General features: G+C 47.3%; 1 protein-coding gene across 1 annotated transcript; it reads right to left on the bottom strand.

The window, feature by feature from the left end:
• Positions 1-997: 997 nt before the first annotated feature.
• LOC123935183 (polyadenylate-binding protein 1-like 2) lies at positions 998-1,857 on the bottom strand. Its single transcript, XM_045995715.1, has one exon. The coding sequence runs from the start codon at positions 1,727-1,729 to the stop codon at positions 1,127-1,129; it is 603 nt and encodes a 200-aa protein (XP_045851671.1). The 5' UTR covers positions 1,730-1,857; the 3' UTR covers positions 998-1,126.
• Positions 1,858-15,957: the final 14,100 nt, after the last annotated feature.

The raw sequence follows: 15,957 nt of genomic DNA, 5'->3' as shown, positions 1-15,957 counted from the left end.
ACACACACACACACACCAATTACAGTGACCAGGAGTCTATGCAGGGGAAATGGACATACTCTTTTCACTAGCTGTGCTGGCTGGCATGAATGCAGATCAGTACAATGCTCATGAAGGGGCCATTTGGCAACACACAGGAAAAATCTTTAAAATATCCTGCAAGGATATTTTATTGTGGATCCTGCAAGTACACAATTAAGAAGACCATCGGGTAGGCTAGCAAAGATTTGGGTTGACAAGGAAGGATTCATTCTTCAGCGTATGCAGTGTTGGGTTTAAACACAAGAAAAGAACTAGGCACCACCTGAATGTCCAACAATGCGGGACTGATTACAGAAATGTTAAAGGTCCATCCATACACTCTGCAGGCCCTAAAGATGACATTTCAGAAGCCTGTTGTTTAACATGGAAAGAAGTTCAATGGGTTGATTTTTGTTTGGTTTTAGTTTATGAAGAAGCGGGTTAAGAAACACCACACAGATGAACCATTCCATAACAGTGTGTTAAAAGGAAAGGTGGGGTGGGAGTGAGGAAGGGAGGGAGAGAAAGGGACAGAAGAGAGCCTGGAAAAACAGCACACCAAAAAGTGGTTGTCTCTGGGTAGTCAGATCATGGGGAACAATTACTCTCTTGGTTTCCCTCATCTGAGGGATGCTTCTCCTTTCTGATGTTTCTACCAAGAAATTGTATTACCTGTGTAGGGAACAGAGAGAATGAAAGTGTTTTTTAAACCAAACCACGAGGAGATGAGGCAGCCTCTAATCTATCAAGTGGCACAGATTAGCAAGATTGTTAGCAACGCCCTTGGTGGGGGGGGGGGGGCGGAGAGGAGAGGTGGGGAGAGCAGAAGGGAGGGAGAGGGAGGAGGAGGGTAGGAAAGGAGGGAAGAAGAGAGGGAGAAGGAGGGAGAGGGAGGAAGGGAGGAGGGGGAGGTAGGGAGAGGAAGAGGGAGAGAGAGAGGAACACAGAGATAGACACACGCACAGAGAGAGAGAGAGAGAGAGAGACCTGCACTCCCAGTACAATACAATACACTGCTGGTGGGTTAGGGGGGCAAAGAGGGGGGTTGTAAACCGGGTGGGAGCCAAGGTTTGGCTCTGCTGGCTGGCTCATTCCTGGCATGTCTTCATCGCAAGGTGGCCTCCTCATCAGTGTCTTCCTCGAAATCCTTGACGTCAGCACTGGTGGACTGCCTGGCCCAGGCTCCCCTTTCGGCCTCTCGTTCTTTATGCGACTTGAATCTCCCAACGAAAATTTTGCGGTAGTTCAGGAACATGCCATTCATCGCATCAATGGCGCGCTCTGCGGACTCCTGCTTCTGGAAGTGCACAAACCCGTAGCCCTTGGGCCCCTTTTCGTCGCAGGCCACTTTGCAGGACAGGATGTTGCCGAACGCTGAGAAGATGTTGTAGAGCGCCTTGTTGTCGATGGTCTTGCCCAGGTTCTTGATGAAGACGTTGCCCACCCCACTCTTGCGGAGCGAGGGGTCCCGCTGGGACCACATGATGCGCACCGGCCTGCCCTTGATGACATCAAAGTTCAGGGTTTCCAGGGCCCGCTTGGCGTCCACCGGTTGCTGGTAGTTGACGTACGCGTAGCCCAGAGAGCGGCGGGTGATCTTGTCCCTGCAAATGCGGATGGAGAGGATGGGGCCGGCCGGGCTGAACTTCTCGTACAGCATTGCCTCTGTCACTTCAGGGTGCAGGTCGCCCACGTACAGCGAGGCCATAGGAAAGTCTGGGTTCCCCTCGGAGCCCCGGTTGGTCTCCGCATCCGCATCTGCACCCGCAGCTGCAGCCTCTGCCGCGGCCACCGCCGCGGCCACCTCCGCATCGGTATCCGCCTCCCCCAAGGAGGGCGCCGCAGCCTCCACTGCTGATGCTGCTGTGGCGGCGGCGGCGGCGGCGGCGGCGGCGGCGGCGGCGGCTTCAGCCGCACTGCCCTCCGCAACCGGTGCCGCCAGGGCGGCCTCCGCCTCCTTCCCCTCTGCCAGGGCGACCGTCGCCTCCCGCCGGGTGGCCTCCGCCACTGCCTCCTCTACTGAGGCCTCGGCCTCCACCTCAGCCTCCACCTCAGCTTCCGCCTCCGCTACGGAGGCCTCCGCCACAGCCTCTGCCACGGTCGCCGCCGCAGCCTCCGCTGCCGCTGCAGCCGCTGCCGCCACCGCCGCCGCCACTGTCGCCGCTGTCGCCAGGGTCGCCGGTGCCGCCAGGCCGCTGCCGCGACCTCCCTTCCCACGAGCTGGGGGGCGGAGAGGCGGGAAAGGACAGGAGGGCGGGTGGGTGCTGGAACCCGGGCCGGGGGCGCGAGTAGGAGCTGGGGCCGGGAACTGGGGCCAGTCGATCTGGCGAGTCCAAGTCACTTGGGATAGCCAAGTGAGCGCTGCCAGGAGCGCGCCGGTGCTAGTCGCCGCAGCCTGTGCAGCCTGCTGCTGCAGCCGCTGCTCTGTCCTGGGCTACCGTGCGGGGCGCGGGCGGGCGGCGTGTGGTGGGGGGCGGGGGGGGGGGGTGTTGGCGTCTGTGGTCCGGGCAGCTGGGAAGGCTTCTGTCTCTTTGGTTCCCCCTGTGGCTGCTGCGGGGCTGTGGGGCCATGGGCTGTGGGAGGGGACGTGGGCGGGAGCCTTGAGGCAGGGGCGGGGGCGGGGGCCGGGGAGTGGGGGGAACGGTAAGAGGGTAGAGGGTGAGTCCTCAGCCTCTCTGGTCGCCTGGACATTCATGAAGAGGAGGGCAGGGAAAGGGCTCCGCTGTGGACTGCGGGAATCCGGGTTAGATGTAGAGGGTTTTGTTTTATCCCCCCTCTCCCAATAGCTCATTTAAATGATTAAATCAAGTACCTTGCAAGAGCCGGTGGGTGGCATGGAGAATACACTTGCCTGACCTAAACAAAGCCTAGAAAAATGGGTTTCTCACATCCAGGGGTTCTCCCCACTTCCGCTCATACACACCCCCCAACATCACCGCCACCAAGGAAACAGCACCTACTCTGAGCAGCAGCTGGGGCCAGTGGGGCAAGCCCCCCTTGCAGCCTGCTGACCCGTTTTCTCAGAGATTCCTCCCCCTTTTCCAGCTCCTTCCCTGCTCTGCAACACTTGCGGAAGAGGGAATGAAGAACACGTATTCATTCATTCATAAGGCCATGCCACAAATATTTATGGAGCCTGTGCGGGTCCCTAGGGATACAGGGGTCTGGGAAGCACGAGACATAAGCTGATTTTGAGCTTGTCCTTGGGAACAGACAGTCTGGGCTGGAAACCCTGTCCCTGCGCCAGACTACCTAAGGGAAAACTAGAGACCTGGAGTTCTTCCGCGCCCTGCCCCCATTCTTCCTCCTGCCCACCCTGCCTCCATACACGCAGCCCGACATAGGGGAAATCCAGAGCACCCTGTCCTTAGTGGTGTCTTCAATGATACCCTGAGGAAAGCCAAACCAAGGGCTGGCAACGGCCTGGTCCAGAGCCAAGCACTTGTGTGTTCATGGCTCTGCCCTCAAGGTGCTAAGGTTACCAACACGAACCAAGAAATACACCTCCATGTTCAAAACAAAAACAAAACCTGATATCGCTAGAATGAGGTGCTTGGTCCCAGTTCATCAGCTAATATTTGTGAAAGCCTTATCAAGTACTTGGCACTGGGAGCTAAGCACTTTATCACTCATGTGATAAGTGAGCAGTGAGTGTTGATGTGTGTGAGGTGTGGGGCCAGGTGAGAAAAGGTGAGCAGTATGTGTTGTGGAAGGAGAGAGGCCACACAGTGCCAGATGCTGAGGGGATAGACAAGTGGGCAACCATTAGCGTAGAGTGCAACAGAAGCGAGGGTCCCACTTGCTCCAGAAAGGAGGACCCAGCCACTAACCCTTCCTGGTAGGAATCAAGTGACGCTGCACAGAAGATGAGAGCCCCAAGGTGAGCTCTAAAAGATGAGTCCACCGGGTGGAGGCAGGAAGGAAGCCATTCCAAACAGAGGGGTCAGTCTGTGCCCAAGGCCCTGTGGCACTTTAGCACACACGAAGCCAATATTCTGGTGTGGACAGAGATCATGGTCTCCAAGAGCACATGGAAGGAGATGGAGCTGGAAGGTGTGGAACCCTGAAAAGCCAGCTGAGGTGCTTGGACTCTGCACCCAAGCTCACAGGCACCACTCAGCACGTTCAAGGAGGGAATCGGTGTCCTCAGATACTTAGAAAGAGCACAAATTAAACATCAATATAGAAAGTAGTTAAGAGAGTAGACCTTAAAAGTCCTCATTACAAGGAAAAATGTGTAACTATGTGAGGTGATAGACGTTAACTAAACTTACCATGGCAATCCTATATCTCTATCTCCATAGCTCTATCTATAGCCATCTATCTATCTCTCTATAAATTCATTATATTGCACACCTTAACCTTTACAATGTTATATGTCAATTATATCTCAATAAAACTTGGCAAAAAAAACCCTCCATCAATACATATATAAGTGTGCATGCGCCCACCCCTACACACAACTGAGATAGAGATGATAGAACAAAAAGACAGTCAAGATGTGACCAGTTCCAAAAGAGTCAGAACAAGCCTTCCCTCTGTCCTTCCTTTCCTCCCATCAATAGGAGTTCCTCACATAATGTGAGCCAGGCATTGAACTGCCTGAGCTTTGGGATATGTACACACACACACACACACACACACACACACACACATGGATGGCCATGGAATTTCATCTGCCCAGCACATGTTCTCTCCTCTCCCTCATTCCTGCCCATCCACCTTCTTTGGGTCAATAAAGCTGTGTTTTGTGGCGGCAGTGCTGGCTGGACCTAGGCAGGTGCACAGGACAGAACAATCCCTGAGCCTGAGGAACTGACCGAGTCACTGTGGGGTATGAGGCAGTGAGAACTTTCCCATCGCTGGCTGGAGAGCATCCCAAAGTGGCTGAGAAGCAGACACACATATATGTACCTCACCAGCTTGCAAAATCCAGCCCACTACCCCTAGACAGCGCTAGTGCCAACAAAGGAAAAGGACAGAGACATAGGAAAAGCCTGCTGTATTGCCAGTGCTTGACCAAGGTGACCACTGTCACTGCTGTTAAGAGCCAACTCTTAGGGGTCTAGGTTGCTTATAGGCAGGAGGCGGATGAGCTGTGCCTCACCATTCCAGGTGGCCATCCTAGAGGGACCCAAGGAGGAAGTAGTGGCCAGGGGAAATCCATGATTCCTGGGTCAGGGTGGGGGGATTAGGGGATGTGTAGGTTATGAGAAGAACTTCTTGGCCTGTTGTTGGAGACAGAAATGCCAAGCGGGACCGATTCAAGGACCAAGACTCAACAACATCTCTTTCTCTGGCTTTGACTTTGACTTCCAGCCCACAGGGCCAACAGAAATCCTGAAACAGCAGGAGAAAAAGGTTTGAGAAAGTCATGCTATGCTCAGCAAATTCCCAAACCTGTCAAACCTGAAGACAATCCCTAGATCCCTGAACCTCCAGCAACGGGAACAGGGCTACTAAGTGACAAAGAGAGAAGCTGGGGGATGCTCTCCAAGTCCTTTCTCACAGAGGCCTCCATGAGGTCCCTCCTTGTTTTAGTCCACTCCTGATCAGTCCCTGCCATCTACAATCAAAATTGTTCTGACTACTAGGCACTGTGACAGAAGCAGAAATGTTGAGTCCCATGGAGCATCAGTGGAGGGAAGGAGAGGTCTCTTTCTTGTGGGAAGAAGTGCTCTTCTTTTCATTCGTCCAATGACTTAACAAGTATTTGGGGGTGGGGGCCTATGCTGTACCACGCATTCTTCTAGGCAGAAGGTCCCTGTACTGAGGGAGTTTATTTTTCAGTAGGGAAGACAGACAATAAACACATCAGAAAATACTAAAGCATTTAAAGTTTGCCACAAATGCCCTTGTGGAAATAAACAAGATGGTTTGGAACACACTACCTAGAACCCCCCCTTCCCCCCCACAAAAAAAAAGGTGGCAAAGGTCAGGGATGGCCTTCCTGAGGACAGCAATAAGTGATCAGTCCTGCCAGGAATCAGGGGAAGAACTTGCCCAGCAGAGAGAACTACAGTTCCCCCTGGCCTGTCACAGAAGACTGGGGTGCCAGAGGAACAGAAATGATGCCAGTGTGGTTGAAGCCCAGTGAGAGGCGGAGTGGAGGGACCAGAAGACGGTGCAGTGGTGGGAAGGAGCCATGATGAAGAGTTTTGTTTTCACTCAAAATTACTCTGGGGAACTAGAGAGAGGCTTGAATCAAGGAAGTGCCATGACCTAATTATATTCAATAATTTCTTGCTGGCTGCTCTCTGTAGAAAATACTGCAAGTGGGCAGAGCACAAAAGAAAGCGAGGAGACCAATTTGGACCCTCTCGCAGTAGTCCAGTTGAGAGATGGCAGTGACTTGGCCAGGAATGGCAGCATGGATTTGGAGAATAGTGCCTGGGGTCACCGGACATTCTGGAAAGAGAAGAGACATCACTTGCTGATGCACTGAAGGCAGCTGGTAAACACACTTAAAAAATGAATGATTGGGGCGCCTGGGTGGCTCAGCGGGTTAAAGCCTCTGCCTTCGGCTCAGGTCATGATCCCAGGGTCCTGGGATCGAGCCCCGCATCGGGCTCTCTGCTTGGCTGGGAGCCTGCTTCCTCCTCTCTCTCTCTCTGCCTGCCTCTCTGCCTACTTGTAATCTCTATCTGTCAAATAAATAAATCTTTAAAAAAAAAGAATGATTGCTATAAGATTATTTTCTTTCAAGTCTTGATCATGGAGGTGTTGTGTATGGTTATAGGCAATATGGGAAGTGGGTGTGATAGGTTTGGAGAAGGGAGAAAAAAGCAATGCAGGGTTGTCAGGAGTTCTTATTTGCACATGTTAGGGTCTGAAGTCTATTTGTCGTCCATATAGGCGGGAGAGAGAGGACTGTTAAGACAACAGGGCACAGACATGGTATTTAAAACCAGGGGATTGGGCAGGACCACCTAGAGAGGGTATAGTCAGGGGAAGAAGGTGCAGGGCTATTCCCTGAAACACACCCACATATAGAGGTTACCTTGAGGATAAGAAGCCAGTAGAAGAGACTGAAAGGGACTGGGTATTAAAAAGGGCTGGCCTCAAACCTGACTTGCATGGTCCAGCCTCAGTGTTCTCACTCAGGTCCTGCTTTCTTTCAGTGCTCCTGGCTGCACATAAGTGGGAATTGGTTTAAAATGACGGGACAGCAAGACACTTTGTGTGCTAGAGTGGAAATGGAAAGGAGTGGAAATGCAGTTCAGAGAGTAGGCAAAAGGGGAAAAATGAATGGAAGAAGGTAGGGGATGGCGGTGGGGGGATAACAAATGGGGAGATGGACAGATCAACTCCACATACAAAAATGAATCAGGGGCGCCTGGGTGGCTCAGTGGATTAAGCCGCTGCCTTTGGCTCAGGTCATGATCTCAGGGTCTTGGGATCGAGCCCCGCATCGGGCTCTCTGCTCGGCAGGGAGCCTGTTTCCTCCTCTCTCTCTGCCTACTTGTGATCTCTCTCTCTGTCAAATAAATAAATAAAATCTTTAAAAAAAAGAATTTTAAAAATGAATCAAAACACTGAAAACAGTGATCTATGTAAAGAAGTCTCTTCCCGTGAATTTCTCATTGGCGTAGCTGTAGGAAGGATGCCCAGGGGAAAGAGAATGAAAGCATGACTGTATTTTGGCATAAGAAAATCATTTCTGTCAATTCACACCATCCCCCCAAATTCCCCCAAATGAAAATAATTATGAGGTACGAGCCAAGAAAAAAGCAGCCTTAGGCTTTAATTTAGGAAGAATTGGAAAGTGTTTGGATGTGTCCCTGTTATGTAACAAATAATAACAATGATTATTATATTGTCTCGAGTAAATATAGCACATTGAGAAAAAGGTCCTTTGGATCCTCATAAAGTGAAATGTTAAGGAAGACAGATATGTGGGGCCGGGAAGGAGTGGGGAATCGGACCTATAGAAATAAGAGCTCCAGGACATCTGGACATATGCAGGAGCATGTTTATCATGGGAGGGTTCATACTGGGCAAACTAGGACACAAAGCAAACCCTCATCATTTGGGAAATGACTGAATACATTGCAGTGCTGCCATGATTCCTGGCACGAGTGGATTCGAGATCCACGTGTCTACTGATTTTTTTTTATTTCTTTTCAGCGTAACAGTATTCATTGTTTTTGCACCACACCCAGTGCTCCATGCAACACGTGCCCCCACTAATACCCACCACCTTGTTCCCCAACCTCCCACCCCCCGCCCCTTCAAGACCCTCAGGTTGTTTTTCAGAGTCCATAGTCTCTCATGGTTCACCTCCCCTTCCAATTTCCCGCAACTCCCTTCTCCTCTCCATCTCCCCATGTCCTCCATGTTATTTGTTATGCTCCACAAATAAGTGAAACCATAGGATAACTGACTCTCTCTGCTTGACTTATTTCACTCAGCATAATCTCTTCCAGTCCCGTCCATGTTGCTACAAAAGTTGGGTATTCATCCTTTCTGATGGAGGCATAATACTCCATAGTGTATATGGACCACATCTCCCTCATCCATTCGTCCATTGAAGGGCATCTTGGTTCTTTCCACAGTTTGGCGACGGTGGCCATTGCTGCTATAAACATTGGGAGTACAGATGGCCCTTGTTTCACTACATCTGTATCTTTGGGGTAAATACCCAGTAGTGCAATGGCAGGGTCATAGGGAAGCTCTATTTTTTATTTTCTTGAGGAATCTCCACACTGTTCTCCAAAGGGGCTGTACCAACTTGCATTCCCAACAAAAGCGTAAGAGGGTTCCCCTTTCTCCACATCCTCTCCAACACATGTTGTTTCCTGTCTTGCTAATTTTGGCCATTCTAACTGGTGTCAGGTGGTATCTCAATGTGGTTTTAATTTGAATCTCCCTGATGGCTAGTGATGATGAACATTTTTCCATGTGTCTGATAGCCATTTGTATGTCTTCATTGGAGAAGTGTCTGTTCATATCTTCTGCCCATTTTTTGATATGATTATCTGTTTTGTGTGTGTTGAGTTTGAGGAGTTCTTTATAGAGCCTGGATATCAACCTTTTGTCTGTACTGTCATTTGCAAATATCTTCTCCCATTCTGTGGGTTGCCTCTTTGTTTTGTTGACTGTTTCCTTTGCTGTGCAGAAGCTTTTGATCTTGATGAAGTCCCCAAAGTTCATTTTCGGTTTTGTTTCCTTTGCCTTTGGAGACATATCTTGAAAGAAGTTGCTGTGGCTGATATCGAAGAGGTTACTGCCTCTATCAGAATCCTCTAGGATTCTGATGGATTCCTGTCTCACGTTGAGGTCTTTTATCCATTTCGAGCTTATCTTTGTGTACAGTGTAAGTGAATGGTGGAATTTCATTCTTCTACATATAGCTGTCCAGTTTTCCCAGCACCACTTATTAAAGAGACTGTCTTTTTTCCACTGTATATATTTTTTCCTGCTTTGTCGAAGATTATTTGACCATAGAGTTGAGGGTCCATATCTAGGCTCTCTACTCTGTTCCACTGGTCTTTGTGTCTGTTTTTATGCCAGTACCACGCTGTCTTGGTGATCACAGCTTTGTAGTAAAACTTGAAATCAGGTAACATGATGCCGCCAGTTTTATTTTTGTTTTTCAACATTTCCTTAGCAATTCGGGGTCTCTTCTGATTCCATACAACTTTTAGGATTATTTGCTCCAGTTCTTTGAAAAATACCAGCGGAATTTTGATCAGAATGGCATTAAAAGTATAGATTGCTCTAGGCAGTATAGACATTTTAACAATGTTTATTCTTCCGATCCAAAAGCATGGAATGGTCTTCCGTCTTTTTGTGTCTTCTTCAATTTCTTTCATGAGGGTTCTGTAGTTCCTCGAGTACAGATCCTTTACCTCTTTGGTTAGGTTTATTCCCAGGTATCTTATGGTTCTTGGTGCTATAGTAAATGGAATGGATTCTCTAAGTTCCCTTTCTGTATTTTCATTGTTAGTGTATATGAAAGCCACTGATTTCTGTACGTTGACTTTGTATCCTGCCACGTTACTGAATTGCTGAATGAGTTCTAGTAGTTTGGGGGTGGAGTCTTTGGGGTTTTCCATATAAAGAATCCTGTCATCTGCAAAGAGAGAGAGTTTGACTTCTTCCTTGCCAATTTGGATACCTTTTATTTCTCTTTGTTGTCTGATTGCTGTTGCTAGGACTTCTAATACTATGTTGAACAAGGGTGGTGAGAGTGGGAATCCTTGTCGTGTTCCTGATCTCAACGGGAAGGCTGCAAGCTTTTTCCCATTGAGGATGATATTTGCTGTGGGTCTTTCATAGACAGATTTTATGAAGATCAGGAATGTTCCCTCTATCCCTATACTTTGAAGCATTTGAATCAGGAACGGATGCTGGATTTTGTCAAATGCTTTTTCTGCATCCATTGAGAGGACCGTGTGGTTCTTCTCTCCTCTCGTATTGATTTGTTCTATCACACTGATTGATTTGCGAATGTTGAGCCATCCTTATAACCCAGGGATGAATCCCACCTGGTCATGGTGGATAATCTTTTTAGTGTACTGTTGGATGCTGTTTGCTAGGATCTTGTTGAGAATCTTAGCATCCATATTTATCAGTGATATTGGCCTGAAATTCTCCTTTTTGGTAGGGTCTTTGCCTGGTTTGGGGATCAGGGTAATGCTGGCTTCATCAAAAGACTCTGGAAGTTTTCCATCTGCTTCAATTTTTTTTGAAACAGCCTCAGGAGAATAGATGTTATTTCTTCTTTGAAAATTTGATAGAATTCCCCAAGGAATCCGTCAGGTCCTGGGCTCTTGTTTTTTGGGAGGTTTTTGATCACTGCTTCAATCTCGTTACTAGATATCAGTCTATTCAGGTTGTCAATTTCTTCCTGGTTCAATTTTGGGAGTTTGTAGTTTTCCAGGAATGCATCCATTTCATCTAGGTTGCTTAGCTTATTGGCATGTAACTGTTGATAATAATTCTGATGATTGTTTCTACTTCCTTGGTGTTAGTTGTGATCTCTCCCTTTTCATTCATAATTTTATTAATTTGGGCTTTCTCTCTTTTCTTTTGGATTAGTCTGGCCAATGGTGTATCGATCTTATTGATTCTTTCAAAAAACCAGCTTCTAGTTTCATTGATACTTTCTACTGTATCTCTGGTTTCTACCTCATTGATCTCTGCTCTAATCTTGATTATTTCTCTTCTTGCATGTGGAGTTGGTTTGATTTGTTGTTGATTCTCCAGCTCTTTAAGGTGTAGAGACAGCTGGGGTATTCTGGATTTTTCAATGTTTTTGAGGGAGGCTTGGAGGGCTATGTATTTCCCCCTTAGGAGCACCTTTGCTGTATCCCATAGGTTTAGGACCAAAGTGTCTTCATTCTCATTGGTTTCCATGAATTGTTTCAGTTCTTCTTTGATTTCCTGATTGATCCAAGCATTCTTAAGCAAGGTGGTCTTTAGCTTCCAGGTGTTTGAGTTCCTTGTGAACTTTTCCTTATGATTGAGCTCCAGTTTCAAAGCATTGTGATCTGAGAATATGCAGGGAATATTGTCAGTCTTTGGTATCAGTTGAGTCCTGATTTGTGACCCAGTATGTGGTCTATTCTGGAGAAGGTTCCATGTGCATTTGAGAAGAATGAGTATTCTGTTGTTTTAGGGTGGAATGTTCTGTATATGTCTATGAGGTCCACCTGGTCCAATGTGTCATTCAATGCTCTTCTTTCTTTATTGATTTTCTGCTTCGATGATCTGTCTATTACTGAGAGAGACGTGTTAAGATCTCCTACTATTAATGTGTTCATATCAATATGACTCTATATCTTGATTAATAGTTTTCTTATGTAATTGGCTGCTCCCATATTGGGGGGCGTAGATATTTACAATTGTTAGATCATCTTGGTGGATAGTCCCTTTAAGAATTATGTAGTGTCCTTCTGTATCTCTGACTACAGTCTTTAGTTTAAAATCTAATTTATCTGATATGAGAATCACTACCCCGGCCTTCTTTTGAGGCCCATTGGCATGAAAGATGCTTCTCCATCTCTTCACTTTCAGTCTGGGTGTATCCTTAGGTACAAAATGGGTCTCTTGTAGACAACATATGGATGGGTCCTGTCGTTTTATCCAATCTGCAACCCTGTGTCATTTTATGGGCGCGTTTAGGCCATTCACATTGAGAGTGATTATTGATAGATATGTTTCTATTGACATCGTGTTACCTTTGAAGTCTTTCTGTCTGTAGATTGTTTCTATATTTCTGTTCAATGATATTCTTAGGATTTTTTCTCTTTTATAGGACCCCCCCTTAATATTTCCTGCAGTGTCGGCTTGGTGGTTGCCTAGTCTTTTAAGCCTTGCCGGTCCTGGAAACTCTTTATCTCTCCATCTATTTTGAATATCAGTCTTGCTGGATAGAGTATTCTTGGCTGCATGTTCTTCTCATTTAGTACTCTGAATATATTTTTCCAGCCCTTCCTCGCTTGCCAGGTCTCTGTGGACAGGTCTGACGTTATTCTGATGGGCTTTCCTCTGTATGTAAGGAGCTTCCTTGTCCTGGCTGCTTTCAAGAGGGTCTGCCTATAATTATAATTCTTCATTCTTACTATTAAGTGTCTCGAGGACTTTCAAGAATCTGTAATCTTGGGGGAAACCGTTCTGCCTCTAGTACATGAACACTGGTTCCATTCGTGAGATTGGGAAAATTTTTATGTTTGTTCCACTTGTTCCACTTGTTCATCTTCTAGACTTCTTTCTTTCTCCTCCCCTTCAGGGATTCCAATAATTCTGTCATTGGAACATTTCATGGCATCATTTATTTCCCTGATTCTGTTTTTGTGGCTTCTAAACTGTTTGTTCCAGGCTTCCTCCTGATCCTTTCTCTCTATCTGTTTGTCCTCCAGATCACTAATTCTATCTTCTGTCTCAGTTACCCTAGCTTTTAGAGAATTTAGATTAGACTGGAACTCATTGAGAGCATTTTGAACATCATCCCTGGTGGCTTTCAGTTCTGCCCTAACATTGTGAACATCATCCCTGGTGGCTTTCAGTTCTGCCCTAATCAATTCCGTTTGGTCATCCATGGGTTTCTCCAACCTAGCTATTGCCTGGATAATTGTTAGCCTGAATTCCCTTTCCGACATATTGTCTATGTCGATAGCCATTAGCTCTGTTGCAGAAGGCCCATCCTCTGTATTTTTCTTCTGTTGGGCATTCCTCCTCTGAGTTATTTTGGTGAGAGATGACTGAATGGATGTAGCTGGATGTATCGACTGTGGTGCAGTCAAGGTGCACCCTGGAACGCTTCTGAGCAATCAGGATTCCCCACCCAAACGAGAGAAAAAAACAAAGAAAAAGAAAAAGAGAGAGAGAAGGGGGGGGGGGGAAGGGAAGATAAAAGAGAAGGCTCAGCCCAAATGGGCCCCAAGGTAAGATTTATGAAGTATACAAACAAAAACAGACAAACAAAAAGACTGATAAAAGTATATGACAAGAGGAAAAAATATATATAAAAGCAAAAAAAGGAAGAACCTCGTCAAAAAGAACCCCAAGTATAAGATTTATATACTATCAGGACAAACACAAATACACAGAAACACTGGCAGAAGAAAAAGATGGGAGAGTGGTTATAAATTCTCAGTGTGGGTGAGGAAGGGTATTTTGATTCTTCCTGGATGTATCTTGATATCTTTGTTAAAGGACTCAACTTTCCTAAGATAAAGGGGGATTAAAAATTGGTTTACCTATAGGGGTAGCATTGATTGGGGAAAGGGGGTTAGCTTGAAGTTTAACTCTACATGAATATTAGAAAATAAAAATAACAAAAGAATAAGCTAGACTAAATTAAACTAAAATTTTTTAAAAATTAAAAAATAGAAAAGCAAAAGTAAAACATGGGTGTATGTATCAAAAAGTTCAGGTTAGAATGTTATTATGGAATTTGATGTACTGGACATTTCACTGTGATGGTAAATAGGTTGAAAAATTATCTATACAAAAAAAAAAAAAAGAACCAGAATAGTGGGAACGAGTTAAAAATAAAAATTGTATCTATGAAGTAGTGGTGGTTGTTCTCTTGTTGTCCTTTCAAAAATTTTTTTCTTTCCTGGTTGGTTTTCTGGGGGAGGGTCCTGCCATGTGGGTTTTCAGTCAATGATGTTCTCTGAGTTAAGTCCTCCCATCCCCCTCAAGGGGGTGGGCTCTGAGAAAACCGGTTTTTCAGGCTTTTGTTCTCTGGAGGTTTTTATCTTTGTTAGTTAGTTGTTGTTGTTGTTTCTCTCTCTCTCTCTCTCTCTCTCTCTCTCTCTCTCTCTCTCTCTCGCCTTGACAGCTTTTGATGGTGTTTGGAGGTTTAGAGGAAAGCAAACTGCACTCTGACCTCCCTCTCAGAGAGAAGCCTCGGTCTGCTCCCCTGTGGGTGCTGCAGAGCTGCTGGCAGAGCAGGTTCCGAGTCATGGTCCCTGGGCATGCAGGAACTCCTACTTGTACCCAAAACCAGGACAGCGGCGGCTGTCTGGGCAGCTCCAGACCGCCAGAGAGGTTCCAAGCAGTGAACGCACACTGAGATTTTCCCGCTGTCCCGGGCTGGGAGTGCTTGGTCTTTCCGGGTCCGAAAGCACTGGGGGGGGGAGGGGGGCTGGCACCTTCATGCACCTCTCTCAGGGGAGGGTGTGGGAGGCGCGCATCTCAGGCTCTGATAGTATGGCGCGGGTCTAAGAGCGTGGGGCTGGGCCTTCGCGCACCTCTCTCAGGGGAGGGGGTGGGGCACGTGTGTTTCAGGCTCTGATAGCACAGCTGGGCATTCTGTTGTCTGGCGAGGCTCCCAGCCCCTCACAGGAGGCAGACCTCACCCGTTCTCAGGCGCGCTGGCGGCTCAGGGACCAAGACCTGGTTTCTGCGCCACACTCTCTCTGGCTCAGCGCCAGGGGAGGCTGTCCTGGGTCCAGGGACTTAAGCCCCTGTCCCCAACCGCCCCAATTCCCACAATTTCCCCCCACGATCCTTTGCTCTTTTTGAGTGCTTTCAACCAGACTCCAAGTTAATGCTGGTCCCCAGTCGCAGGGCACTCTCGTATTGGGGTATTACTTTCCAATGGGTCGCCTCTGGTGGCTCCCTCCCCCTTATGTTTATCTTCCGATATCAGTCCAACGTTCCCACTCCGCTTTACCTGTCCACTGGTGTCTTCTGTCCCTGTAGAGATCCAGATGTGTATAATTCTGATCTCAGGCTGATTTCATGGGTGATCGGAGTTCTTTGGTAGGTAATCAGCTCACTTTAGGGTACAGGTTGAATCAGTGCCTCCTCCTACTTCCCCGCCATCTTGTCTCCCTCCCACGTGTCTACTGATTATTAGGCAACCACTACACTAGCAAATATGAATTAGGCCTATATGGACTGATTTGGGGGGGACCTCCAAAATATGCTATTATTAAGTGAGAAAAAATTGCAGAACAGAGAGCAGTACATGGTCCCATGTGTGTGGGGGGGGGGGCATAGGAAGTTGTGATCTCATACTTATTTGTCTACCTATTTGACATCTCCACCTGAATATCTCGCGGACATTTCATCTTTAAATGGCAAAAAATGGAATTCTTGATCTTCTTTCACCTCCAGATTCCTACACTCCCTCAACTTTGCCCCTTTCACAGAAGTCTTCCCCTTCCTGATGAATAGTCCTACCACCCATCTGGGTATGAAAATGAAATAAAAGTGAAGAGGCACCCCTATTTCCTTCTTATCCCACTCCCACATCTTCCTCTGGCCACTCTCTCATCTTTCAGCAAGTCCTATCACCTCTGCTTTCAAAACACCACTTGAACCTCTCCAGCTCCCCTGGAGTCCACCACTATGTCTCTCATGGGTTCTGCCATAGCCTCCAAAGTAACTGATCGCCTGCTTCCACTAAACTGCCTTCTCCATTCAGTAGCCAGACTGATCTTTCTGAAAAATGAATGGCTCTTCTTGCCTCCCCTA

This window comes from Meles meles, chromosome X, assembly GCF_922984935.1.
Source record: "Meles meles chromosome X, mMelMel3.1 paternal haplotype, whole genome shotgun sequence".
Taxonomy (NCBI): Eukaryota; Metazoa; Chordata; class Mammalia; order Carnivora; family Mustelidae; genus Meles; species Meles meles.
The sequence above is the reverse complement of the archived record's forward strand: the minus strand, read 5'-3'. Positions and strand labels throughout refer to the sequence as shown.

What these genes read in the sequence shown, in the direction of transcription:
- LOC123935183 (XM_045995715.1), bottom strand. Translation starts at nt 1,729, where the DNA reads ATGGCCTCGCTGTACGTGGGCGACCTGCACCCTGAAGTGACAGAGGCA.